The 25,624-nt window shown below is 43.5% G+C and overlaps 1 protein-coding gene across 1 annotated transcript in view; it reads right to left on the reverse strand.

The window, feature by feature from the left end:
* The window catches only part of LOC113635158 (mucin-5AC-like), a 54,548-nt gene that overhangs the window by 1,677 nt on the left and 27,247 nt on the right, over nucleotides 1–25,624 (reverse strand). Inside the window, exons 4-6 of the mRNA XM_047811874.1 lie at nucleotides 20,928–21,199; nucleotides 19,482–19,535; nucleotides 115–176 (exon numbers count right to left, since the gene is read on the reverse strand). Of these exons, the coding sequence (XP_047667830.1) occupies nucleotides 115–176; nucleotides 19,482–19,535; nucleotides 20,928–21,199 (388 nt within the window). The remainder of the gene's footprint in view (nucleotides 1–114; nucleotides 177–19,481; nucleotides 19,536–20,927; nucleotides 21,200–25,624) is intronic.

The following is a 25,624-nucleotide window of genomic DNA, read 5'->3' on the forward strand; positions in this document are numbered from 1 at the left end:
GTGGTTTAGAGAGGTTTTAACAACAATTATTGTAATTTCTAACCAGTTACATAACATAGTATTTTATTTGTATATAATGGTTCAATGTAGTTGTTTATAAAAGAGCAGATATACCTCAGTGTTATATTTGTTATATTTAAGAAGTTTTCAATCTTGGTTTCGTAGTACGGTATCATCTGTAAGAAAACAGATATGACATTCTTTTCAGTTGCTTTAAAACTTGACAACTGTTGCTTTCACTGACTTCTTAGATCAAGTATGGTCATTTGTATTAGCTTGTGTAGCAACTTGATTGGTTATATCACAAGCAGTTAGTGCTATGTATAAAGGTGTAATTCTTATGTGCCTTACAGGTAAATTGCAATCTGTCCACGCATAACGCTTTTAGGAGGTGCCCCGGGGTGCAAATAGCTCTATGTATGCTTACCAGTCTCAGTGCATTCTGACAATATTGAAGGCCCATGGTTTCCAAATGAGACTGAGGTACTTTTGACAATCTCAGTCATGCTGTTGTGTGTGATACACCTGTCTCTTTTTTTTTGTCTTGTTTTTTTTTTATTTGTATCCTTCTCAGGGTTGCAGTGAATCTGGAGCGTATCCAAGGAACATTAACTGTGGCCTTAGAAACCAATCTTTTATTTTAATCTTGGAATGACACAAAGTCATTCTGAAGTTGGAACGGCCATTGAGAAAAAACAGGCTTACTTTGAGGTATGCTTTTTTGTAGCCGTGAAATATTAACAGGTGTTCTCAATATATTACCCAATGGCCAAAAATTAAATAAATAAATAAAATTGTAAACCTCAGTGGCTCTATTTTAATTTTCATGATTCATTTGTGATATGAATTAGATTTAGGTTTTCTAGGAAATGCATTCACCATATTTTGACAGTGTATTAATTAATTAGATATGTTCGTTAGTGAGAGCTGTATAACTTTAAGGGAAATGCCTGAACACAAAGGGCATGTGCCTTCAATCCCATTATGCAGTAGCTGAAATTCTCAATTTTAAATTCAGCAACAAAACTTTTACATTGTCTTATTTCCATCTTTTTCTGCTTGTTTGATTGGTGAGTAAAGCACAGAATGTGTTTAGCAGATACTGCACAAAACATGCCATGGTCGAATTAGGAAATGACATCCAATTCCAATGGTTTTCAAGTGAGTTGAGCAATCAAGGCTTAAGTTAATACCAGTTGTATACAAGGCTTCTCCACACAAACACATTTAAAACATTGGAACAATTGTCAGTACATGTTTGCACATTTTTAGGGCTACTTTGAAATATAATTAGGTGGTGGATAAAGTCTTCATAATTCACCTGAACTTTGAAGACCTGTACAAAATCTTTATATTCTTGTGAGGATGTATTTTGGTATTGAGGAACATATTCCTTGTTTATTTCTATTTCAGCAGTGGTTGTCGTTTCAATTATATCTGGAAAAAAAGATTACCAAAAATGAAATTGGAGCAAGTAAATAATTAGTATAATAAGAATAATAAATAATAGATCATGTTTGTTTCACAGACTTCGCACTACCATAATTGACATGTAGCTGTTTAAAACAGCAAAATAATTGTATTTAAAACTATAAACTGTACAAGAAATATTTTAAGATACCTGGAAGTGAGATTTCATTGTTTACAGTTGTGCACAGCCTTCCTGTAAAACCAGGGGGGCAATAACAACCATTAGCTGTTGGAGTTCCACCATTTTCACATATTATTGGTTTTGTGATAGTAGATGTAGTGGATGTGGTTGGGGAAGTTGTAGTTGGTTTAGTTGCATCTGGTGTAGTTGTTGGAGAGTTGGTTGTAGTTGTTTTTGAACTCTCGGTTGTTGTGGCAGAAACACTAGTTGGTATAGTCGCGTCTAGTGTAGTTGTAGGAGAGGTGGCTGTGGAAGTTTCTAAACTCTCAGATGTTGTGGCAGAGACAGTAGTTGGTTTAGTTGCATCTGATGTAGTTGTGGGAGACTTGGCTGTAGTTGTTTCTATAATCTCAGCTGTTGTGGCAGAGTCACTAGTTGGAATAGTTGCATCTGGTGTAGTTGTAGGAGAGTTGAATGTGGTTGTTTCTGAAATCTCAGCTGTTGTAATAGTGTCACTAGTTGGTATAGTTGCATCTGGTGTAGTTTTAGGAGAGGTGGCTGTAGTTGTTTCTGAGCTCTCAGCTGTTGTGGCAGAGTAAGTAGTTGGTATAGTTGCATCTAGTGTAGTTGTAGGAGAGGTGGCTGTAGTTGTTTCTGAGCTCGCAGCTGTTGTAATACTGTCACTAGTTGGTATAGTTGCATCTGGTGTAGTTGTAGGAGAGGTGGCTGTAGTTGTTTCTGAACTCTCAGTTGTTGGGGCAGAGTCAGTAGTTCGTATAGTTGCAGCTGGTGTAGTTGTAGGAGAGTTGGCTGTAGTTGTTTCTGTAATCTCAGCTGTTGTGGCAGAGCCAGTAGTTGGTATAGTTGCACCTGGTGTAGTTGTAGATGCGCTTCCACTGGTTGTTTCTGAACTCTCATTTGTTGTAATAGTGTCACCAGTTGGTATAATTGCATCTGGTGTCGTTGCAGGAGAGTTGGCTGTAGTTGTTTCTGAGCTCTCAGCTGTTGTGGCAGAACCAGTAGTTGGTATACTTGCAACTAGTGTCGTTGTAGGAGAGATGTCTGTAGATGTTTCTGAACTCTCAGTTGTTATGGCAGAGGCACCAGTTGATAGAATTGCATCTGGTGTAGTTGTAAAAGAGTTGGCTGTAGTTGTATCTGAACTCTCAGATGTTGGGGCAGAGTCGGTAGTTGGTATAGTTGCATCTAGTGTAGTTGTAGGAGAGGTGGCTGTAGTTGTTTCTGAGCTCGCAGCAGTTGTAATACTGTCACTAGTTGGTATAGTTGCATCTGGTGTACTTATAGAAGAGCTGCCTGTGGTTGTTTCTGAACTCTCAGCTGTTGTAATAGTGTCACTAGTTGGTATAGTTGCATCTGGTGTAGTTGTAGGAGAGGTGGCTGTAGTTGTTTCTGAAGTCTCAGCTGTTGTGGCAGAGTCAGTAGTTGGTATAGTTGCATCTGGTGTAGCTGAAGGAGAGGTGGCTGTGGTTGTTTCTAAACTCTCAGCTGTTGTAATAGTGTCACCAGTTGGTAGAGTTGAATCTGGTGTAGTTGTAGCAGAGTTGGCTGTAGTTGTTTCTGAACTCACAGCTGTTGTGGCAGAGTAAGTAGTTGTTAGAGTTGCATTTGGTGTAGTTGTAACAGAGGTGGCTGTAGTTGTTTCTGAACTTTCAGTTGTTGTTGCAGAGCCTGTAATTGGTATAGTTGCATCTGGTGTAGTTGTAGGAGAGGTCGCTGTAGTTGTATCTGAACTCTCAGCTGTGGTAATAGTGTCACTAGTTGGTATAGTTGCATCTGGTGTAGTTGTAGATGCGCTTCCATTGGTTGTTTCTGAACTCTCATTTGTTGTAATAGTGTCACCAGTTGGTATAATTGCATCTGGTGTCGTTGCAGGAGAGTTGGCTGTAGTTGTTTCTGAGCTCTCAGCTGTTGTGGCAGAACCAGTAGTTGGTATACTTGCAACTAGTGTCGTTGTAGGAGAGATGTCTGTAGATGTTTCTGAACTCTCAGTTGTTATGGCAGAGGCACCAGTTGATAGAATTGCATCTGGTGTAGTTGTAAAAGAGTTGGCTGTAGTTGTATCTGAACTCTCAGATGTTGGGGCAGAGTCGGTAGTTGGTATAGTTGCATCTAGTGTAGTTGTAGGAGAGGTGGCTGTAGTTGTTTCTGAGCTCGCAGCAGTTGTAATACTGTCACTAGTTGGTATAGTTGCATCTGGTGTACTTATAGAAGAGCTGCCTGTGGTTGTTTCTGAACTCTCAGCTGTTGTAATAGTGTCACTAGTTGGTATAGTTGCATCTGGTGTAGTTGTAGGAGAGGTGGCTGTAGTTGTTTCTGAAGTCTCAGCTGTTGTGGCAGAGTCAGTAGTTGGTATAGTTGCATCTGTTGTAGTTGAAGGAGAGGTGGCTGTGGTTGTTTCTAAACTCTCAGCTGTTGTAATAGTGTCACCAGTTGGTATAGTTGAATCTGCTGTAGTTGTAGCAGAGTTGGCTGTAGTTGTTTCTGAACTCTCAACTGTTGTGGCAGAGTAAGTAGTTGTTAGAGTTGCATTTGGTGTAGTTGTAACAGAGGTGGCTGTAGTTGTTTCTGAACTTTCAGTTGTTGTTGCAGAGCCTGTAATTGGTATAGTTGCATCTGGTGTAGTTGTAGGAGAGGTCGCTGTAGTTGTGTCTGAACTCTCAGCTGTGGTAATAGTGTCACTAGTTGGTATAGTTGCATCTGGTGTAGTTGTAGATGCGCTTCCACTGGTTGTTTCTGAACTCTCATTTGTTGTAATAGTGTCACCAGTTGGTATAATTGCATCTGGTGTCGTTGCAGGAGAGTTGGCTGTAGTTGTTTCTGAGCTCTCAGCTGTTGTGGCAGAACCAGTAGTTGGTATACTTGCAACTAGTGTCGTTGTAGGAGAGATGTCTGTAGATGTTTCTGAACTCTCAGTTGTTATGGCAGAGGCACCAGTTGATAGAATTGCATCTGGTGTAGTTGTAAAAGAGTTGGCTGTAGTTGTATCTGAACTCTCAGATGTTGGGGCAGAGTCGGTAGTTGGTATAGTTGCATCTAGTGTAGTTGTAGGAGAGGTGGCTGTAGTTGTGTCTGAACTCTCAGCTGTGGTAATAGTGTTACTAGTTGGTATAGTTGCATCTGGTGTAGTTGTAGATGTGCTGCTGCTGGTTGTTTCTGAACTCTCAGCCGTTGTAATAGTGTCACCAGTTGGAATAGTTGCATTTGGTGTAGTTGTAGGAGAGGTGGCTGTAGTTGTTTCTGAACTCTCAGATGTTGTGGCAGAGTCAGTAGTTGGTATAGTTGCATCTGGTTTAGTTGTAGATGCGCTGCCGCTGGTTGTTTCTGAACTCTCAGCTGTTGTAATAGTGTCACCAGTTGGTATAGTTGCATATGGTGTAGTTGTAGCAGAGGTGGCTGTAGTTGTATCTGAACTGTCAGTTGTTTTGGCAGAATCAGTAGTTGGTAAAGTTGCATTTGGAGTTGTTGTAAGAGAGTTGGCTGTAGTTGTTTCTGAACTCTCAGATGTTGGGGCAGAGTCAGTAGTTGGTATAGTTGCATCTGGTGTAATTATAGAAGAGCTGCCTGTGGTTGTTTCTAAACTCTCAGCTGTGGTAATAGTGTCACTAGTTGGTATAGTTGCATCTGGTGTAGTTGTAGATGTGCTGCCGCTGGTTGTTTCTGAACTCTCAGCTGTTGTAATAGTGTCACCAGTTGGAATAGTTGCATCTGTTGTAGTTGTAGCAGAGGTGGCTGTAGTGGTTTCTGAACTCTCAGATGTTGGGGCAGAGTCAGTAGTTGATATAGTTGTATCTGTTGTAGTTGTAGATGCGCTTCCACTTGTTGTTTCTGAACTCTCATTTGTTGTAATAGTGTCACCAGTTGGTATAATTGCATCTGGTGTCGTTGTAGGAGAGTTGGCTGTAGTTGTTTCTGAGCTCTCAGCTGTTGTGGCAGAGACAGTAGTTGGTATACTTGCAACTAGTGTCGTTGTAGGAGAGATGTCTGTAGATGTTTCTGAACTCTCAGTTGTTATGGCAGAGGCACTAGTTGATAGAATTGCATCTGGTGTAGTTGTAGGAGAGTTGGCTGTAGTTGTATATGAACTCTCAGATGTTGGGGCAAAATCAGTAGTTGTTATAGTTGCATCTGTTGTAGTTGTAGCAGAGGTGGCTGTAGTTGTTTTTGAACTCTCAGATGTTTTGGCAGAGTCAGTAGTTGGTATAGTTGCATCTGGTGTAGTTGTAGGAGAGTTGGCTGTAGTTGTTTTTGAACTCTCAGATGTTGTGGCAAAGTCAGTAGTTGGTATAGTTGCATCTGGTGTAGTTGTAGATGCACTGCCGCTGGTTGTTTCTGAACTCTCAGCTGTTGTAATAGTGTCACCAGTTGGTATAGTTGCATCTGGTGTAGTTGTAGGAGAGGTGGCTTTAGTTGTGTCTGAACTTTCAGTTGTTGTTGCAGAGTCTGTAGTTGGTAAAGTTGCATCTGGTGTAGTTGTAGGAGAGGTGGCTGTAGTTGTGTCTGAACTCTCAGCTGTGGTAATAGTGTCAGTAGTTGGTATAGTTGCATCTGGTGTAGTTGTAGATGTGCTGCCGCTGGTTGTTTCTGAACTCTCAGCTGTTGTAATAGTGTCACCAGTTGGAATAGTTGCATCTGGTGTAGTTGTAGCAGAGGTGGCTGTAGTTGTTTCTGAACTCTCAGATGTTGGGGCAGAGTCAGTAGTTGGTATAGTTGCATCTGGTTTAGTTGTAGATGCGCTGCCGCTGGTTGTTTCTGAACTCTCAGCTGTTGTAATAGTGTCACCAGTTGGAATAGTTGCATCTGGTGTAGTTGTAGCAGAGGTGGCTGTAGTGGTTTCTGAACTCTCAGATGTTGGGGCAGAGTCAGTAGTTGGTATAGTTGCATCTGGTGTAGTTGTAGATGCTCTGCCACTGGTTGTTTCTGAAGTCTCAGCTGTTGTACTAATGTCACTAGTTGCTATAATTGCATCTGGTGTAGTTGTAGGAGAGGTGGCTGTAGATGTTTCTGAACTCTCAGCTGTTGTTGCAGAGTCAGTAGATGGTATAGTTGCATCTGGTGTAGTTGTAGGAGAGGTGGCTGTAGTTGTGTCTGAACTCTCAGTTGTTGGGGCAGAGTCAGTAGTTGGTATAGTTGCATCTGGTGTAGTTGTAGATGCGCTGCCACTGGTTGTTTCTGAAGTCTCAGCTGTTGTAATAGTGTCACTAGTTGTCATAGTTGCATCTGGTGTAGTTGTAGATCTGCTGCCGCTGGTTGTTTCTGAACTCTCAGCTGTTGTAATAGTGTCACCAGTTGGAATAGTTGCATCTGGTGTAGTTGTAGCAGAGGTGGCTGTAGTTGTTTTTGAAATCTCAGATGTTGTGGCAGAGGCACTAGTTGGTATAGTTGCATCTAGTGTAGTTGTAGGAGATTTGGCTGTAGTTGTTTCCGAAGTCTCAGTTTGTGTGGCAGAGTCAGTAGTTGGTATAGTTGCATCTGGTGTAGTTGTAGAAGCGCTGCCGCTGGTTGTTTCTGAACTCTCAGCTGTGGTAATAGTGTCACTAGTTGGTATAGTTACATCTGGTGTAGTTGTAGCAGAGGTGGCTGTATTTGTTTGGGCAGAGTCAGTGGTTGGTAGAGTTGTATCTGGTGTAGTAGTAGAAGAGCTGCCTGTGGTTGTTTCTGAACTCTCAGCTGTTGTAATAGTGTCACTAGTTGGTATAGTTGCATCTGGTGTACTTATAGAAGAGCTGCCTGTGGTTGTTTCTGAACTCTCAGCTGTTGTAATAGTGTCACCAGTAGGAATAGTTCCATCTGGTGTAGTTGTAGATGCGCTGCTGCTGGTTGTTTCTGAACTCTCAGCTGTTGTAATAGTGTCACTAGTTGGTATAGTTGCAACTGATATAGTTGTAAGAGAGGTGGCTGTAGTTGTTTGGGCAGACTCAGTAGTTGGTATAGTTGCATCTGGTGTAGTAGTAGAAGAGCTGCCTGTGGTTGTTTCTGAACTCTCAGCTGTGGTAATAGTCTCACTAGTTGGTATAGTTGCATCTGGTGTACTTATAGAAGAGCTGCCTGTGGTTGTTTCTGAACTGTCAGCTGTTGTAATAGTGTCACCAGTTGGAATAGTTGCATCTGGTGTAGTTGTAGGAGAGGTGGCTGAAGTTGTGTCTGAACTCTCGGTTGTTGTGGCAGAGTCAGTAGATGGTATAGTTGCATCTGGTGTAGTTGTAGGAGAGGTGGTTGTAGTTGTGTCTGAACTCTCAGATGTTGGGGCAGAGTCAGTAGTTGGTATAGTTGCATCTGGTGTAGTTGTAGATGCGCTGCCGCTGGTTGTTTCTGAACTCTCAGCTGTTGTAATAGTGTCACCAGTTGGAATAGTTGCATCTGGTGTGGTTGTATCAGAGGTGGCTGTAGTTGTTTCTGAACTCTCAGCTGTTGTAATACTGTCACCAGTTGGTATAGTTGCATCTGGTGTAGTTGTATCAGAGGTGGCTGTAGTTGTTTCTGAACTCTCAGCTGTTGTTGCAGAGTCAGTAGTTGGTATAGTTGCATCTGGTGTACTTATAGAAGAGCTGCCTGTGGTTGTTTCTAAACTCTCAGCTGTGGTAATAGTGTCACTAGTTGGTATAGTTGCATCTGGTTTAGTTGTAGCAGAGGTGGCTGTAGTGGTTTCTGAACTCTCAGTTGTTGGGGCAGAGTCAGTAGTTGGTATAGTTGCATCTGGTGTAATTGTAGGAGAGGTGGCTGTAGTTGTGTCTGAAATCTCAGTTGTTGGGGCAGAGTCAGTAGTTGGTATAGTTGCATCTATTGTAGTTGTAGGAGATTTGGCTGTAGTTGTGTCTGAACTCTCAGTTGTTGGGGCAGAGTCAGTAGTTGGTATAGTTCCATCTGGTGTAGTTGTAGATGCGCTGCCACTGGTTGTTTCTGAAGTCTCAGCCGTTGTAATAGTATCAGTACTTGGTATAGTTGCATCTGGTGTTTTTGTAGCAGACGTGGCTGTAGTTGTTTCTGAACTCTCAGCTGTGGTAATAGTAGCACTAGTTGGTATAGTTGCATTTGGTGTAGTTGTAGGAGAGGTGGCTGTAGTTGTTTCTGAACTCTCAGATGTTGGGGCAGAGTCAGTAGTTGGTATAGTTGCATCTGGTGTAGTTGTAGATGTGCTGCCGCTGGTTGTTTCTGAACTCTCAGCTGTTGTAATAGTGTCACTAGTTGGTATAGTTGCATCTGGTGTAGTTGTAGGAGAAGTCCCTGTAGTTGTTTCTGAACTCTCAGATTTTGTGGCAGAGTCAGTAGTTGATATAGTTGTATCTGTTGTAGTTGTAGATGCCCTGCCACTGGTTGTTTCTGAAGTCTCAGCTGTTGTAATAGTGTCACTAGTTTGTATAGTTGCATCTTGTGTAGTTGTAGGAGAAGTGGCTGTAGTTGTTTCTGAACTCTCAGTTGCTGGGGCAGAGTCAGTAGTTGGTGTAGTTGCACCTGGTGTAGTTTTAGGAGAGTTGGCTGTAGTTGTTTCTGAGCTCTCAGCTGTTGTAATAGTGTCACTAGTTGGTATAGTTGCATCTGGTGTAGTTGTAGCAGAGGTGGCTGTAGTTGTTTCTGAACTCTCAGTTGTTGTGGTAGAGTCAGTAGTTGGTATAGTTGCATCTGCTGTAGATGTAGGAGAGGTGCCTGTAGTTGTGCTTGAACTCTCAGTTGTTGTGGCAGAGTCAGTAGTTGGTATAGTTGCATCTGGTGTAGTTGTAGATGCTCTGCCACTGGTTGTTTCTGAAGTCTCAGCTGTTGTACTAGTGCCACTAGTTGGTATAGTTGCATCTGGTGTAGTTGTAGGAGAGGTGGCTGTAGATGTTTCTGAACTCTCAGCTGTTGTTGCAGAGTCAGTAGATGGTATAGTTGCATCTGGTGTAGTTGTAAGAGGGTTGGCTGTAGTGGTTTCTGAACTCTCAGATGTTATGGTAGAGTCAGTAGTTGGTATAGTTGCATCTGCTGTAGATGTAGGAGAGGTGCCTGTAGTTGTGCCTGAACTCTCAGTTGTTGGGGCAGAGTCAGTAGTTGGTATAGTTGCATCTGGTGTAGTTGTAGATGCTCTGCCACTGGTTGTTTCTGAAGTCTCATTTGTTGTACTAGTGCCACTAGTTGGTATAGTTGCATCTGGTGTAGTTGTAGGAGAGGTGGCTGTAGATGTTTCTGAACTCTCAGCTGTTGTTGCAGAGTCAGTAGATGGTATAGTTGCATCTGGTGTAGTTGTAAGAGAGTTGGCTGTAGTGGTTTCTGAACTCTCAGATGTTGGGGCAGAGTCAGTAGTTGGTATAGTTGCATCTGGTGTACTTATAGAAGAGCTGCCTGTGGTTGTTTCTAAACTCTCAGCGGTGGTAATAGTGTCACTAGTTGGTATAGTTGCATCTGGTTTAGTTGTAGCAGAGGTGGCTGTAGTGGTTTCTGAACTCTCAGTTGTTGGGGCAGAGTCAGTAGTTGGTATAGTTGCATCTGGTGTAATTGTAGGAGAGGTGGCTGTAGTTGTGTCTGAAATCTCAGTTGTTGGCGCAGAGTCAGTAGTTGGTATAGTTGCATCTATTGTAGTTGTAGGAGATTTGGCTGTAGTTGTGTCTGAACTCTCAGTTGTTGGGGCAGAGTCAGTAGTTGGTATAGTTCCATCTGGTGTAGTTGTAGATGCGCTGCCACTGGTTGTTTCTGAAGTCTCAGCCGTTGTAATAGTATCAGTACTTGGTATAGTTGCATCTGGTGTAGTTGTAGCAGACGTGGCTGTAGTTGTTTCTGAGCTCTCAGCTGTGGTAATAGTGTCACTAGTTGGTATAGTTGCATTTGGTGTAGTTGTAGGAGAGGTGGCTGTAGTTGTTTCTGAACTCTCAGATGTTGGGGCAGAGTCAGTAGTTGGTATAGTTGCATCTGTTGTAGTTGTAGATGCGCTGCCACTGGTTGTTTCTGAAGTCTCAGCTGTTGTAATAGTGTCACTAGTTGGTATAGTTGCATCTGGTGTAGTTGTAGATGTGCTGCCACTGGTTGTTTCTGAACTCTCAGCTGTTGTAATAGTGTCACTAGTTGGTATAGTTGCATCTGGTGTAGTTGTAGGAGAAGTGGCTGTAGTTGTTTCTGAGCTCTCAGCTGTTGTAATAGTGTCACTAGTTGGTATAGTTGCATCTGGTGTAGTTGTAGGAGAGGTGGCTGTAGTTCTGTCTGAACTCTCAGTTGTTGGGGCAGAGTCAATAGTTGGTATAGTTGCATCTGGTGTAGTTGTAGGAGAGGTGGCTGTACTTGTGTCTGAAATCTCAGTTGTTGGGGCAGAGTCAGTAGTTGGTAAAGTTGCATCTGGTGTAGTTGTAGGAGATTTGGCTGTAGTTGTTTCTGAACTCTCAGTTTGTGTGGCAGAGTCACTAGTTGGTATAGTTGCATCTGGTGTACTTATAGAAGAGCTGCCTGTGGTTGTTTCTAAACTCTCAGCTGTTGTAATAGTGTCACTAGTTGGTATAGTTGCATCTGGTGTAGTTGTAGGAGAGGTGGCTGTAGTTTTGTCTAAACTCTCAGCTGTTGTGGCAGAGTCACTAGTTGGTATAGTTGCATATGGTGTAGTTGTAGGAGAGGTGGCTGTAGTTGTATCTGAACTCTCAGATGTTGGGGCAGAGTCAGTAGTTGATAGAATTGCACCTGGTGTAGTTGTAAGAGAGTTGGCTGTAGTTGTTTCTGAACTCTCAGATGTTGGGGCAGAGTCAGTAGTTGGTATAGTTGCAGCTGGTGTAGTTGTAGGAGAATTGGCTGTAGTTGTTTCTAAACTTTCAGAAGTGGTAATAGTGTGACTAGTTGGTATAGTTGCATCTGGTTTAGTTGTAGATGTGCTGCCACTGGTTGTTTCTGAACTCTGAGCTGTTGTTATAGTGTCACCAGTTGGAATAGTTGCATCTGGTGTAGTTGTAGATGCACTGCCACTGGTTGTTTCTGAAGTCTCAGCTGTTGTAATAGTGTCACTAGTTGGTATAGTTGCATCTGGTGTAGTTGTAGATGTGCTGCCACTGGTTGTTTCTGAACTCTCAGCTGTTGTAATAGTGTCACTAGTTGGTATAGTTGCATCTGGTGTAGTTGTAGGAGAAGTGGCTGTAGTTGTTTCTGAGCTCTCAGCTGTTGTAATAGTGTCACTAGTTGGTATAGTTGCATCTGGTGTAGTTGTAGGAGAGGTGGCTGTAGTTGTGTCTGAACTCTCAGTTGTTGGGGCAGAGTCAATAGTTGGTATAGTTGCATCTGGTGTAGTTGTAGGAGAGGTGGCTGTAGTTGTGTCTGAAATCTCAGTTGTTGGGGCAGAGTCAGTAGTTGGTATAGTTGCATCTAGTGTAGTTGTAGGAGAGGTGGCTGTAGTTGTTTCTGAACTCTCAGTTTGTGTGGCAGAGTCACTAGTTGGTATAGTTGCATCTGGTGTAGTTGTAGGAGAGGTGGCTGTAGTTGTGTCTGAACTCTCAGATGTTGGGGCAGAGTCAGTAGTTGGTATTGTTGCATCTGGTGTAGTTGTAGATGCTCTGCCACTGGTTGTTTCTGAAGTCTCAGCTGTTGTACTAGTGTCACTAGTTGGTATAGTTGCATCTTGTGTAGTTGTAGGAGAGGTGGCTGTAGATGTTTCTGAACTCTCAGCTGTTGTAATAGTGTCACTAGTTGGTATAGTTGCATCTGGTGTAGTTGTAGGAGAGGTGGCTGTAGTTGTGTCTGAACTCTCAGTTGTTGGGGCAGAGTCAATAGTTGGTATAGTTGCATCTGGTGTAGTTGTAGGAGAGGTGGCTGTACTTGTGTCTGAAATCTCAGTTGTTGGGGCAGAGTCAGTAGTTGGTATAGTTGCATCTGGTGTATTTGTAGGAGATTTGGCTGTAGTTGTTTCTGAACTCTCAGTTTGTGTGGCAGAGTCACTAGTTGGTATAGTTGCATCTGGTGTACTTATAGAAGAGCTGCCTGTGGTTGTTTCTAAACTCTCAGCTGTTGTAATAGTGTCACTAGTTGGTATAGTTGCATCTGGTGTAGTTGTAGGAGAGGTGGCTGTAGTTGAGTCTAAACTCTCAGCTGTTGTGGCAGAGTCACTAGTTGGTATAGTTGCATATGGTGTAGTTGTAGGAGAGGTGGCTGTAGTTGTATCTGAACTCTCAGATGTTGGGGCAGAGTCAGTAGTTGATAGAATTGCACCTGGTGTAGTTGTAAGAGAGTTGGCTGTAGTTGTTTCTGAACTCTCAGATGTTGGGGCAGAGTCAGTAGTTGGTATAGTTGCATCTGGTGTAGTTGTAGGAGAATTGGCTGTAGTTGTTTCTAAACTTTCAGAAGTGGTAAAAGTGTGACTAGTTGGTATAGTTGCATCTGGTTTAGTTGTAGATGTGCTGCCACTGGTTGTTTCTGAACTCTGAGCTGTTGTTATAGTGTCACCAGTTGGAATAGTTGCATCTGGTGTAGTTGTAGCAGAGGTGGCTGTAGTGGTTTCTGAACTCTCAGATGTTGGGGCAGAGTTAGTAGTTGGTATAGTTGCATCTGTTGTAGTTGTAGATGCACTGCCACTGGTTGTTTCTGAAGTCTCAGCTGTTGTAATAGTGTCACTAGTTGGTATAGTTGCATCTGGTGTAGTTGTAGATGTGCTGCCACTGGTTGTTTCTGAACTCTCAGCTGTTGTAATAGTGTCACTAGTTGGTATAGTTGCATCTGGTGTAGTTGTAGGAGAGGTGGCTGTAGTTGTGTCTGAACTCTCAGATGTTGGGGCAGAGTCAGTAGTTGGTATTGTTGCATCTGGTGTAGTTGTAGATGCTCTGCCACTGGTTGTTTCTGAAGTCTCAGCTGTTGTACTAGTGTCACTAGTTGGTATAGTTGCATCTTGTGTAGTTGTAGGAGAGGTGGCTGTAGATGTTTCTGAACTCTCAGCTGTTGTTGCAGAGTCAGTAGATGGTATAGTTGCATCTGGTGTAGTTGTAGGAGAGGTGGCTGTAGTTGTGTCTAAACTCTCAGTTGTTGGGGCAGAGTCAGTAGTTGGTATAGTTGCATCTGGTGTAGTTGTAGATGCGCTGTCACTGGTTGTTTCTGAAGTCTCAGCTGTTGTAATAGTGTCAATAGTTGTCATAGTTGCATCTGGTGTAGTTGTAGATGTGCTGCCGCTGGTTGTTTCTGAACTCTCAGCTGTTGTAATAGTGTCACCAGTTGGAATAGTTGCATCTGGTGTAGTTGTAGCAGAGGTGGCTGTAGTTGTTTCTGAACTCTCAGTTGTTGGGGCAGAGTCAGTAGTTGGTATAGTTGCATCTGGTGTAGTTGTAGGAAAGGTGGCTGTAGTTGTGTCTGAAATCTCAGTTGTTCGGGCAGAGTCAGTAGTTGATATAGTTGCATCTAGTGTAGTTGTAGGAGATTTGGCTGTAGTTGTTTCCGAAGTCTCAGTTTGTGTGGCAGAGTCAGTAGTTGGTATAGTTGCATCTGGTGTAGTTGTAGATGCGCTGCCGCTGGTTGTTTCTGAACTCTCAGCTGTGATAATAGTGTCACTAGTTGGTATAGTTACATCTGGTGTAGTTGTAGCAGAGGTGGCTGTAGTTGTTTGGGCAGAGTCAGTAGTTGGTAGAGTTGCATCTTGTGTAGTTGTAAGAGAGTTGGCTGTAGTAGTTTCTGAACTCTCAGATGTTGGGGCAGAGTCAGTAGTTGGTATAGTTGCATCTGGTGTACTTATAGAAGAGCTGCCTGTGGTTGTTTCTAAACTCTCAGCCGTGGTAATAGTGTCACTAGTTGGTATAGTTGCATCTGGTTTAGTTGTAAATGTGCTGCCGCTGGTTGATTCTGAACTCTCAGCTGTTGTAATAGTGTCACCAGTTGGTATAGTTGCATCTGGTGTAGTTGTAGCAGAGGTGGCTGTAGTGGTTTCTGAACTCTTAGATGTTGGGGCAGAGTCAGTAGTTGGTATAGTTGCATCTGATGTAGTTGTAGATGCGCTGCCACTGGTTGTTTCTGAAGTCTCAGCTGTTGTAATAGTGTGACTAGTTGGTATAGTTGCATCTGGTGTAGTTGTAGATGCTCTGCCACTGGTTGTTTCTGAAGTCTCAGCTGTTGTACTAGTGCCACTAGTTGGTATAGTTGCATCTAGTGTAGTTGTAGGAGAGGTGGCTGTAGATGTTTCTGAACTCTCAGCTGTTGTTGCAGAGTCAGTAGATGGTATAGTTGCATCTGGTGTAGTTGTAAGAGAGTTGGCTGTAGTGGTTTCTGAACTCTCAGATGTTAGGGCAGAGTCAGTAGTTGGTATAGTTGCATCTGGTGTACTTATAGAAGAGCTGCCTGTGGTTGTTTCTAAACTCTCAGCTGTGGTAATAGTGTCACTAGTTGGTATAGTTGCATCTGGTTTAGTTGTGACAGAGGTGGCTGTAGTGGTTTCTGAACTCTCAGTTGTATGGGCAGAGTCAGTAGTTTGTATAGTTGCATCTGGTGTAATTGTAGGAGAGGTGGCTGTAGTTGTGTCTGAAATCTCAGTTGTTGGGGCAGAGTCAGTAGTTGGTATAGTTGCATCTATTGTAGTTGTAGGAGATTTGGCTGTAGTTGTGTCTGAACTCTCAGTTGTTGGGGCAGAGTCAGTAGTTGGTATAGTTGCATCTGGTGTAGTTGTAGATGTGCTGCCGCTGGTTGTTTCTGAACTCTCAGCTGTTGTAATAGTGTCACTAGTTGGTATAGTTGCATCTGGTGTAGTTGTAGGAGAAGGGGCTGTAGTTGTTTGGGCAGAGTCAGTAGTTGATATAGTTGCATCTGGTGTAGTTGTAGGAGAGGTGGCTGTAGTTGTGTCTGAACTCTCAGTTGTTGGGGCAGAGTCAGTAGTTGGTATAGTTGCATCTGATGTAGTTGTACGAGAGGTGGCTGTAGTTGTGTCTGAAATCTCAGTTGTTGGGGCAGAGTCAGTAGTTGGTATAGTTGCATCTGGATTAGTTGTAGATGCGCTGCCGCTGGTTGTTTCTGAACTCTCAGCTGTGGTAATAGTGTCACTAGTTGGTATAGTTACATCTGGTGTTGTTGTAGCAGATGTGGCTGTAGTTGTTTGGGCAGAGTCAGTAGTTGGTAGAGTTGTATCTGGTGTAGTAGTAGAAGAGCTGCCTGTGGTTGTTTCTGAACTCTCAGCTGTTGTAATAATGTCACTAGTTGGTATAGATGCATCTGGTGTACTTATAGAAGAGCTGCCTGTGGTTGTTTCTGAACTCTCAGCTGTTGTAATAGTGTCACCAGTAGAAATAGTTCCATCTGGTGTAGTTGTAGATGTGCTGCCGCTGGTTGTTTCTGAACTCTCAGCTGTTGTAATACTGTCACTAGTTGGTATAGTTGCATCTGGTATAGTTGTAAGAGAGGTGGCTGTAGTTGTTTTTGAACTCTCAGCTGTTGTAATAGTCTCACTAGTTGGTATAGTTGCATCTTGTGTTGTTGTAGCAGAGGTGGCTGTAGTTGTTTCTGAACTCTCAGATGTTGTGGCAGTGTCACTAGTTGGTATAGTTGCATCTGGTGTAGTTGTAGGAGAGGTGGCTGTAGTTGTGTCTGAACTCTCAGTTGTTGGGGCCGAGTCAGTAGTTGGTATAGTTGCATCTGGTGTAGTTGTAGATGCTCTGCCACTGGTTGTTTCTGAAGTCTCAGCTGTTGTACTAGTGCCACTAGTTGGTATAGTTGCATCTAGTGTAGTTGTAGGAGAGGTGGCTGTAGATGTTTCTGAACTCTCAGCTGTTGTTGCAGAGTCAGTAGATGGTATAGTTGCATCTGGTGTAGTTGTAAGAGAGTTGGCTGTAGTGGTTTCTGAACTCTCAGATGTTAGGGCAGAGTCAGTAGTTGGTATAGTTGCATCTGGTGTACTTATAGAAGAGCTGCCTGTGGTTGTTTCTAAACTCTCAGCTGTGGTAATAGTGTCACTAGTTGGTATAGTTGCATCTGGTTTAGTTGTGACAGAGGTGGCTGTAGTGGTTTCTGAACTCTCAGTTGTATGGGCAGAGTCAGTAGTTTGTATAGTTGCATCTGGTGTAATTGTAGGAGAGGTGGCTGTAGTTGTGTCTGAAATCTCAGTTGTTGGGGCAGAGTCAGTAGTTGGTATAGTTGCATCTATTGTAGTTGTAGGAGATTTGGCTGTAGTTGTGTCTGAACTCTCAGTTGTTGGGGCAGAGTCAGTAGTTGGTATAGTTGCATCTGGTGTAGTTGTAGATGTGCTGCCGCTGGTTGTTTCTGAACTCTCAGCTGTTGTAATAGTGTCACTAGTTGGTATAGTTGCATCTGGTGTAGTTGTAGGAGAAGGGGCTGTAGTTGTTTGGGCAGAGTCAGTAGTTGATATAGTTGCATCTGGTGTAGTTTTAGGAGAGGTGGCTGTAGTTGTGTCTGAACTCTCAGTTGTTGGGGCAGAGTCAGTAGTTGGTATAGTTGCATCTGATGTAGTTGTACGAGAGGTGGCTGTAGTTGTGTCTGAAATCTCAGTTGTTGGGGCAGAGTCAGTAGTTGGTATAGTTGCATCTGGATTAGTTGTAGATGCGCTGCCGCTGGTTGTTTCTGAACTCTCAGCTGTGGTAATAGTGTCACTAGTTGGTATAGTTACATCTGGTGTTGTTGTAGCAGATGTGGCTGTAGTTGTTTGGGCAGAGTCAGTAGTTGGTAGAGTTGTATCTGGTGTAGTAGTAGAAGAGCTGCCTGTGGTTGTTTCTGAACTCTCAGCTGTTGTAATAATGTCACTAGTTGGTATAGATGCATCTGGTGTACTTATAGAAGAGCTGCCTGTGGTTGTTTCTGAACTCTCAGCTGTTGTAATAGTGTCACCAGTAGAAATAGTTCCATCTGGTGTAGTTGTAGATGTGCTGCCGCTGGTTGTTTCTGAACTCTCAGCTGTTGTAATACTGTCACTAGTTGGTATAGTTGCATCTGGTATAGTTGTAAGAGAGGTGGCTGTAGTTGTTTTTGAACTCTCAGCTGTTGTAATAGTCTCACTAGTTGGTATAGTTGCATCTTGTGTTGTTGTAGCAGAGGTGGCTGTAGTTGTTTCTGAACTCTCAGATGTTGTGGCAGTGTCACTAGTTGGTATAGTTGCATCTGGTGTAGTTGTAGGAGAGGTGGCTGTAGTTGTGTCTGAACTCTCAGTTGTTGGGGCCGAGTCAGTAGTTGGTATAGTTGCATCTGGTGTAGTTGTCGATGCGCTGCCACTGGTTGTTTCTGAAGTCAAAGCCGTTGTAATAGTGTCAGTAGTTGGTATAGTTGCATCTGGTGTAGTTGTAGCAGACATGGCTGTAGTTGTTTCTGAGCTCTCAGCTGTGGTAATAGTGTCACTAGTTGGTATAGTTGCATTTGGTGTAGTTGTAGGAGAGGTGGCTGGAGTTGTTTCTGAACTCTCAGTTGTTGGGGCAGAGTCAGTTGTTGGAATAGTTGCATCTGGTGTACTTGTAGATGCGCTGCCACTGGTTGTTTCTGAAGTCAAAGCCGTTGTGATAGTGTCAGTAGTTGGTATAGTTGCATCTTGTGTAGTTGTAGCAGTCGTGGCTGTAGTTGTTTCTGAGCTATCAGCTGTGGTAATAGTGTCACTAGTTGGTATAGTTGCATTTGGTGTAGTTGTAGGAGAGGTGGCTGTAGTTGTTTCTGAAATCTCAGTTGTTGGGGCAGAGTCAGTAGTTGGTATACTTGCATCTGGTGTAGTTGTAGATGTGCTGCCGCTGGTTGTTTCTGAACTCTCAGCTGTTGTAATAGTGTCACTAGTTGGTATAGTTGCATCTGGTGTAGTTGTAGGAGAAGTGGCTGTAGTTGTTTCTGAACTCTCAGATGTTGGGGCAGAGTCAGTAATTGGTATAGTTGCATCTGTTGCAGTTGTAGATGCGCTGCCTCTGGTTGTTTCTGAAGTCTCAGCTGTTGTAGTAGTGTCACTAGTTGATATAGTTGCATCTGGTGTAGTTGTAGATGTGCTGCCGCTGGTTGTTTCTGAACTCTCAGCTGTTGTAATAGTGTCACTAGTTGGTATAGTTGCATCTGGTGTAGTTGTAGGAGAAGTGGCTGTAGTTGTTTCTGAGCTCTCAGCTGTTGTAATAGTGTCACTAGTTGGTATAGTTGCATCTGGTGTAGTTGTAGGAGAGGTGGCTGTAGTTGTGTCTGAACTCTCAGTTGTTGGGGCAGAGTCAGTAGTTGGTATAGTTGCATCTAGTGTAGTTGTAGGAGAAGTGGCTGTAGTTGTTTCTGAACTCTCAGTTTGTGTGGCAGAGTCACTAGTTGGTATAGTTGCATCTGGTGTAGTTGTAGGACAGGTGGCTGTAGTTGTGTCTGAACTCTCAGATGTTGGGGCAGAGTCAGTAGTTGGTATAGTTGCATCTGGTGTAGTTGTAGATGCTCTGCCACTGGTTGTTTCTGAAGTCTCAACTGTTGTACTAGTGTCACTAGTTGGTATAGTTGCATCTGGTGTAGTTGTAGGAGAGGTGGCTGTAGATGTTTCTGAACTCTCAGCTGTTGTTGCAGAGTCAGTAGATGGTATAGTTGCATCTGCTGTAGTTGTAGGAGAGGTGGCTGTAGTTGTGTCTGAACTCTCAGTTGTTGGGGCAGAGTCAGTAGTTGGTATAGTTGCATCTGGTGTAGTTGTAGATGTGCTGCCGCTGGTTGTTTCTGAACTCTCAGCTGTTGTAATAGTGTCACTAGTTGGTATAGTTGCATCTGGTGTAGTTGTAGGAGAAGTGGCTGTAGTTGTTTCTGAACTCTCAGATGTTGGGGCAGAGTCAGTAGTTGGTATAGTTGCATCTGTTGCAGTTGTAGATGCGCTGCCTCTGGTTGTTTCTGAAGTCTCAGCTGTTGTAGTAGTGTCACTAGTTGATATAGTTGCATCTGGTGTAGTTGTAGATGTGCTGCCGCTGGTTGTTTCTGAACTCTCAGCTGTTGTAATAGTGTCACTAGTTGGTATAGTTGCATCTGGTGTAGTTGTAGGAGAAGTGGCTGTAGTTGTTTCTGAGCTCTCAGCTGTTGTAATAGTGTCACTAGTTGGTATAGTTGCATCTGGTGTAGTTGTAGGAGAGGTGGCTGTAGTTGTGTCTGAACTCTCAGTTGTTGGGGCAGAGTCAGTAGTTGGTATAGTTGCATCTAGTGTAGTTGAAGGAGAAGTGGCTGTAGTTGTTTCTGAACTCTCAGTTTGTGTGGCAGAGTCACTAGTTGGTATAGTTGCATCTGGTGTAGTTGTAGAAGAGGTGGCTGTAGTTGTGTCTGAACTCTCAGAAGTTGGGGCAGAGTCAGTAGTTGGTATAGTTGCATCTGGTGTAGTTGTAGATGCTCTGCCACTGGTTGTTTCTGAAGTCTCAGCTGTTGTACTATTGTCACTAGTTGGTATAGTTGCATCTGGTGTAGTTGTAGGAGAGGTGGCTGTAGATGTTTCTGAACTCTCAGCTGTTGTTGCAGAGTCAGTAGATGGTATAGTTGCATCTGCTGTAGTTGTAGGAGAGGTGGCTGTAGTTGTGTCTGAACTCTCAGTTGTTGGGGCAGAGTCAGTAGTTGGTATAGTTGCATCTGGTGTAGTTGTAGATGTGCTGCCTCTGGTTGTTTCTGAAGTCTCAGCTGTTGTAATAGTGTCACTAGTTGTCATAGTTGCATCTGGTGTAGTTGGTGATGTGCTGCCGCTGGTTTTTTCTGAACTCTCAGCTGTTGTAATAGTGTCACCAGTTGGAATAGTTGCATCTGGTGTAGTTGTAGCAGAGGTGGTTGTAGTTGTTTCTGAACTCTCAGATGTTGTGTCAGAGTCACTAGTTGGTATAGTTGCATCTGGTGTAGTTGTAGGAGAGGTGGCTGTAGTTGTGTCTGAAATCTCAATTGTTGGGGCAGAGTCAGTAGTTGGTATATTTGCATCTATTGTAGTTTTAGGAGAGTTGGCTGTAGTTGTGTCTGAACTCTCAGTTGTTGGGGCAGAGTCAGTAGTTGGTATAGTTGCATCTGGTGTAGTTGTAGATGCGCTGCCACTGGTTGTTTCTGAAGTCTCAGCCGTTGTAATAGTGTCAGTAGTTGGTATAGTTGCATCTGGTGTGGTTGTAGCAGACGTGGCTGTAGTTGTTTCTGAACTCTCAGCTGTGGTAATAGTGTCACTAGTTGGTATAGTTGCATTTGGTGTAGTTGTAGGAGAGGTGGCTGTAGTTGTGTCTGAAATCTCAGTTGTTGGGGCAGAGTCAGTAGTTGGTATAGTTGAATCTCGTTTAGTTGTAGATGCGCTGCCGCTGGTTGTTTCTGAACTCTCAGCTGTGGTAATAGTGTCACTAGTTGGTATAGTTACATCTGGTGTAGTTGTAGCAGACGTGGCTGTAGTTGTTTGAGCAGAGTCAGTAGTTGGTATAGTTGCATCTGGTGTAGTTGTAGATGTGCTGCCGCTGTTTGTTTCTGAACTCTCAGCTGTTGTAATAGTGTCACTAGTTGGTATAGTTTCAGCTGGTGTAGTTGTAGGAGAAGTGGCTGTAGTTGTTTCTGAATTCTCAGATGTTGGGGCAGAGTCAGTAGTTGGTATAGTTGCATCTGTTGCAGTTGTAGATGCGCTGCCACTGGTTGTTTCTGAAGTCTCAGCTGTTGTAGTAGTGTCACTAGTTGATATAGTTGCATCTGGTGTAGTTGTAGATGTGCTGCCGCTGGTTGTTTCTGAACTCTCAGCTGTTGTAATAGTGTCACTAGTTGGTATAGTTGCATCTGGTGTAGTTGTAGGAGAAGTGGCTGTAGTTGTTTCTGAGCTCTCAGCTGTGGTAATAGTGTCACTAGTCTGTATAGTTGCATTTGGTGTAGTTGTAGGAGAGGTGGCTGTAGTTGTAGATGTGCTGCCGCTGGTTGTTTCTGAACTCTCAGCTGTTGTAATAGTGTCACTAGTTGGTATAGTTGCATCTGCTGTAGTTGTAGGAGAAGTGGCTGTAGTTGTTTCTGAACTCTCAGATGTTGTGGCAGAGTCAGTAGTTGATATAGTTGCATCTGGTGTAGTTTTAGGAGAGTTGGCTGTAGTTGTTTCTGAGCTCTCAGCTGTGGTAATAGTGTCACCAGTTGGAATAGTTGCATCTGGTGTAGTTGTAGCAGAGGTGGTTGTAGTTGTTTCTGAACTCTCAGATGTTGTGTCAGAGTCACTAGTTGGTATAGTTGCATCTGGTGTAGTTGTAGGAGAGGTGGCTGTAGTTGTGTCTGAACTCTCAGTTGTTGGGGCAGAGTCAGTAGTTGGTATAGTTGCATCTGGTGTAGTTGTAGGAGAGGTGGCTGTAGTTGTGTCTGAAATCTCAGTTGTTGGGGCAGAGTCAGTAGTTGGTTTAGTTGCATCTATTGTAGTTGTAGGAGATTTGGCTGTAGTTGTTTCTGAACTCTCAGTTTGTGTGGCAGAGTCAGTAGTTGGTATAGTTGCATCTGGTTTAGTTGTAGATGTGCTGCCGCTGGTTGTTTTTGAACTCTCAGCTGTGGTAATAGTGTCACTAGTTGGTATAGTTACATCTGGTGTAGTTGTAGCAGAGGTGGCTGTAGTTGTTTGGGCAGAGTCAGTAGTTGGTAGAGTTGTATCTGATGTAGTAGTAGAAGAGCTGCCTGTGGTTGTTTCTGAACTCTCAGCTGTTGTAATAGTGTCACCAGTAGGAATAGTTCCATGTGGTGTAGTTGTAGATGTGCTGCCGCTGGTTGTTTCTGAACTCTCAGCTGTTGTAATAGTGTCACTAGTTGGTATAGTTGCATCTGGTATAGTTGTCCGAGAGGTGGCTGTAGTTGTTTCTGAACTCTCAGCAGTTGTAATAGTGTCACTAGTTGGTATAGTTGCATCTGGTGTAGTTGAAGGAGAGGTGGCTGTAGTTGTTTGGGTAGACTCAGTAGTTGGTATAGTTGCATCTGGTGTAGTAGTAGAAGATCTGCCTGTGGTGGTTTCTGAACTCTCAACTGTGGTAATAGTCTCACTAGTTGGTATAGTTGCATCTGGTGTACTTATAGAAGAGCTGCCTGTGGTTGTTTCTGAACTCTCAGCTGTTGTAATAGTGTCACCAGTTGGAATAGTTGCATCTGGTGTAGTTGTAGGAGAGGTGGCTGTAGTTGTGTCTGAACTCTCAGCTGTTGTGGCGGAGTCACTAGTTGGTATAGTTGCATATGGTGTAGTTGTAGGAGAGGTGGCTGTAGTTGTATCTGAACTCTCAGATGTTGGGGCAGAGTCAGAAGTTGGTATAGTTGCATCTGGTGTACTTATAGAAGAGCTGCCTGTGGTTGTTTCTAAACTCTCAGCTGTGGTAATAGTGTCACTAGTTGGTATAGTTGCATCTGGTTTAGTTGTAGATGTGCTGCCGCTGGTTGTTTCTGAAGTCTGAGCTGTTGTTATAGTGTCACCAGTTGGAATAGTTGCATCTGGTGTAGTTGTAGCAGAGGTGGCTGTAGTGGTTTCTGAACTCTCAGATGTTGGGGAAGAGTCAGTAGTTGGTATAGTTGCATCTGTTTTAGTTGTAGATGCGCTGCCACTGGTTGTTTCTGAAGTCTCAGCTGTTGTAATAGTGTCACTAGTTGGTATAGTTGCATCTGGTGTAGTTGTAGATGTGCTGCCACTGGTTGTTTCTGAACTCTCAGCTGTTGTAATAGTGTCACTAGTTGGTATAGTTGCATCTGGTGTAGTTGTAGGAGAGGTGGCTGTAGTTGTGTCTGAACTCTCAGTTGTTGGGGCAGAGTCAATAGTTGGTATAGTTGCATCTGGTGTAGTTGTAGGAGAGGTGGCTGTAGTTGTGTCTGAAATCTCAGTTGTTGGGGCAGAGTCAGTAGTTGGTATAGTTGCATCTGGTGTAGTTGTAGGAGATTTGGCTGTAGTTGTTTCTGAACTCTCAGGTTGTGTTGCAAACTCACTAGTTGGTATAGTTGCATCTGGTGTACTTATAGAAGAGCTGCCTGTGCTTGTTTCTAAACTCTCAACTGTTGTAATAGTCTCACTAGTTGGTATAGTTGCATCTGGTGTAGTTGTAGCAGAGGTGGCTGTAGTTGTTTGGGCAGACTCAGTAGTTGGTATAGTTGCATCAGGTGTAGTAGTAGAAGAGCTGCCTGTGGTTGTTTTCGAACTCTCAGCTGTTGTAATAGTCTCACTAGTTGGTATAGTTGCATCTGGTGTAGTTGTAGCATAGGTGGCTGTAGTTGTATCTGAACTCTCAGATGTTGGGGCAGAGTCAGTAGTTGGTATTGTTGCATCCGGTGAAGTTGTAGAAGAAATGCCTGTGGTTGTTTCTGAACTCTCACCTGTTGTAATACTGTCACTAGTTGGTACCGTTGCATCTGGTATAGTTGTAGGAGAGGTGGCTGTAGTTGTTTCTGAACTCTCAGCAGTTGTAATTGTGTCACTAGTTCGTGTAGTTGCATCTGGTGTAGTTGTAGGAGAGGTGGCTGTAGTTGTGTCTGAACTCTCAGTTGTTGGGCCAGAGTCAGTAGTTGGTATAGTTGCATTTGGTGTAGTTGCAGCAGAGGTGGCTGTAGTTGTGTCTGAACTCTCAGTTTGTGTGGCAGAGTCACTAGTTGGTACAGTTGCATCTGGTGTAGTTGTAGATGTGCTGCCGCTGGTTGTTTCTGAACTCTCAGCTGTTGTAATAGTGTCACCAGTTGGAATAGTTGCATCTGGTGTAGTTGTAGGAGAGGTGGCTGTAGTTGTGTCTGAACTCTCAGTTGTTGGGGCAGAGTCAGTAGTTGGTATAGTTGCATCTGGTGTCGTTTTAGGAGAGTTGGCTATAGTTGTTTCTGAGCTCCCAGCTGTTGTGATAGAGTCACTAGTTGGTATAGTTGCATCTGCTGTAGTTGTAGGAGAGGTGGCTGTAGTTGTGTCTGAACTCTCAGTTGTTGGGGCAGAGTCAGTAGTTGGTATAGTTGCATCTGGTGTCGTTTTAGGAGAGTTGGCTATAGTTGTTTCTGAGCTCTCAGCTGTTGTGATAGTGTCACTAGTTGGTATTGTTGCATCTGGTGTAGTTGTAGGAGAGGTGGCTGTAGTTTTGTCTGAACTCTCAGTTGTTGGGGCAGAGTCAGTAGTTGGTATAGTTGCATCTGGTGTAGTTGTATCAGAGGTTGCTGTAGTTGTTTCTGAACTCTCAGCTGTTGTTGCAGAGTCAGTAGTTGGTATAGTTGCATCTGCTGTAGTTGTAGGAGAGTTGGCTGTGGTTGTTTCTGAACTCTCAGCTGTTGTAAAAGTGTCACCAGTTGGTATAGTTGCATCTGGTGTAGTTGTAGCAGAGGTGGCTGTAGTTGTTTCTGAACTCTCAGATGTTGTGGTAGAGTCAGTAGTTGGTATAGTTGCATCTGCTGTAGATGTAGGAGAGGTGCCTGTAGTTGTGCCTGAACTCTCAGTTGTTGTGGCAGAGTCAGTAGTTGGTATAGTTGCATCTGGTGTCGTTTTAGGAGAGTTGGCTATAGTTGTTTCTGAGCTCTCAGCTGTTGTGATAGTGTCACTAGTTGGTATTGTTGCATCTGGTGTAGTTGTAGGAGAGGTGGCTGTAGTTTTGTCTGAACTCTCAGTTGTTGGGGCAGAGTCAGTAGTTGGTATAGTTGCATCTGGTGTAGTTGTAGGAGAGGTGGCTGTAGTTGTGTCTGAACTCTCAGTTGTTGGGGCAGAGTCAGTAGTTGGTATAGTTGCATCTGGTGTAGTTGTATCAGAGGTTGCTGTAGTTGTTTCTGAACTCTCAGCTGTTGTTGCAGAGTCAGTAGTTGGTATAGTTGCATCTGCTGTAGTTGTAGGAGAGTTGGCTGTGGTTGTTTCTGAACTCTCAGCTGTTGTAAAAGTGTCACCAGTTGGTATAGTTGCATCTGGTGTAGTTGTAGCAGAGGTGGCTGTAGTTGTTTCTGAACTCTCAGATGTTGTGGTAGACTCAGTAGTTGGTATAGTTGCATCTGCTGTAGATGTAGGAGAGGTGCCTGTAGTTGTGCCTGAACTCTCAGTTGTTGTGGCAGAGTCAGTAGTTGGTATAGTTGCATCTGGTGTAGTTGTAGGAGAGTTGGCTGTAGTTGTTTCTGAACTCTCAGATGTTGGGCCAAAGTCAGTAGTTGGTATAGTTGCATCTGGTGGAGTTGTAGATGCGCTGGCGCTGGTTGTTTCTGAACTCTCAACTGTTGTAATAGTGTCACCAGTTG

Source organism: Tachysurus fulvidraco, chromosome 1 (genome assembly GCF_022655615.1).
Source record: "Tachysurus fulvidraco isolate hzauxx_2018 chromosome 1, HZAU_PFXX_2.0, whole genome shotgun sequence".
Classification (NCBI taxonomy): Eukaryota; Metazoa; Chordata; class Actinopteri; order Siluriformes; family Bagridae; genus Tachysurus; species Tachysurus fulvidraco.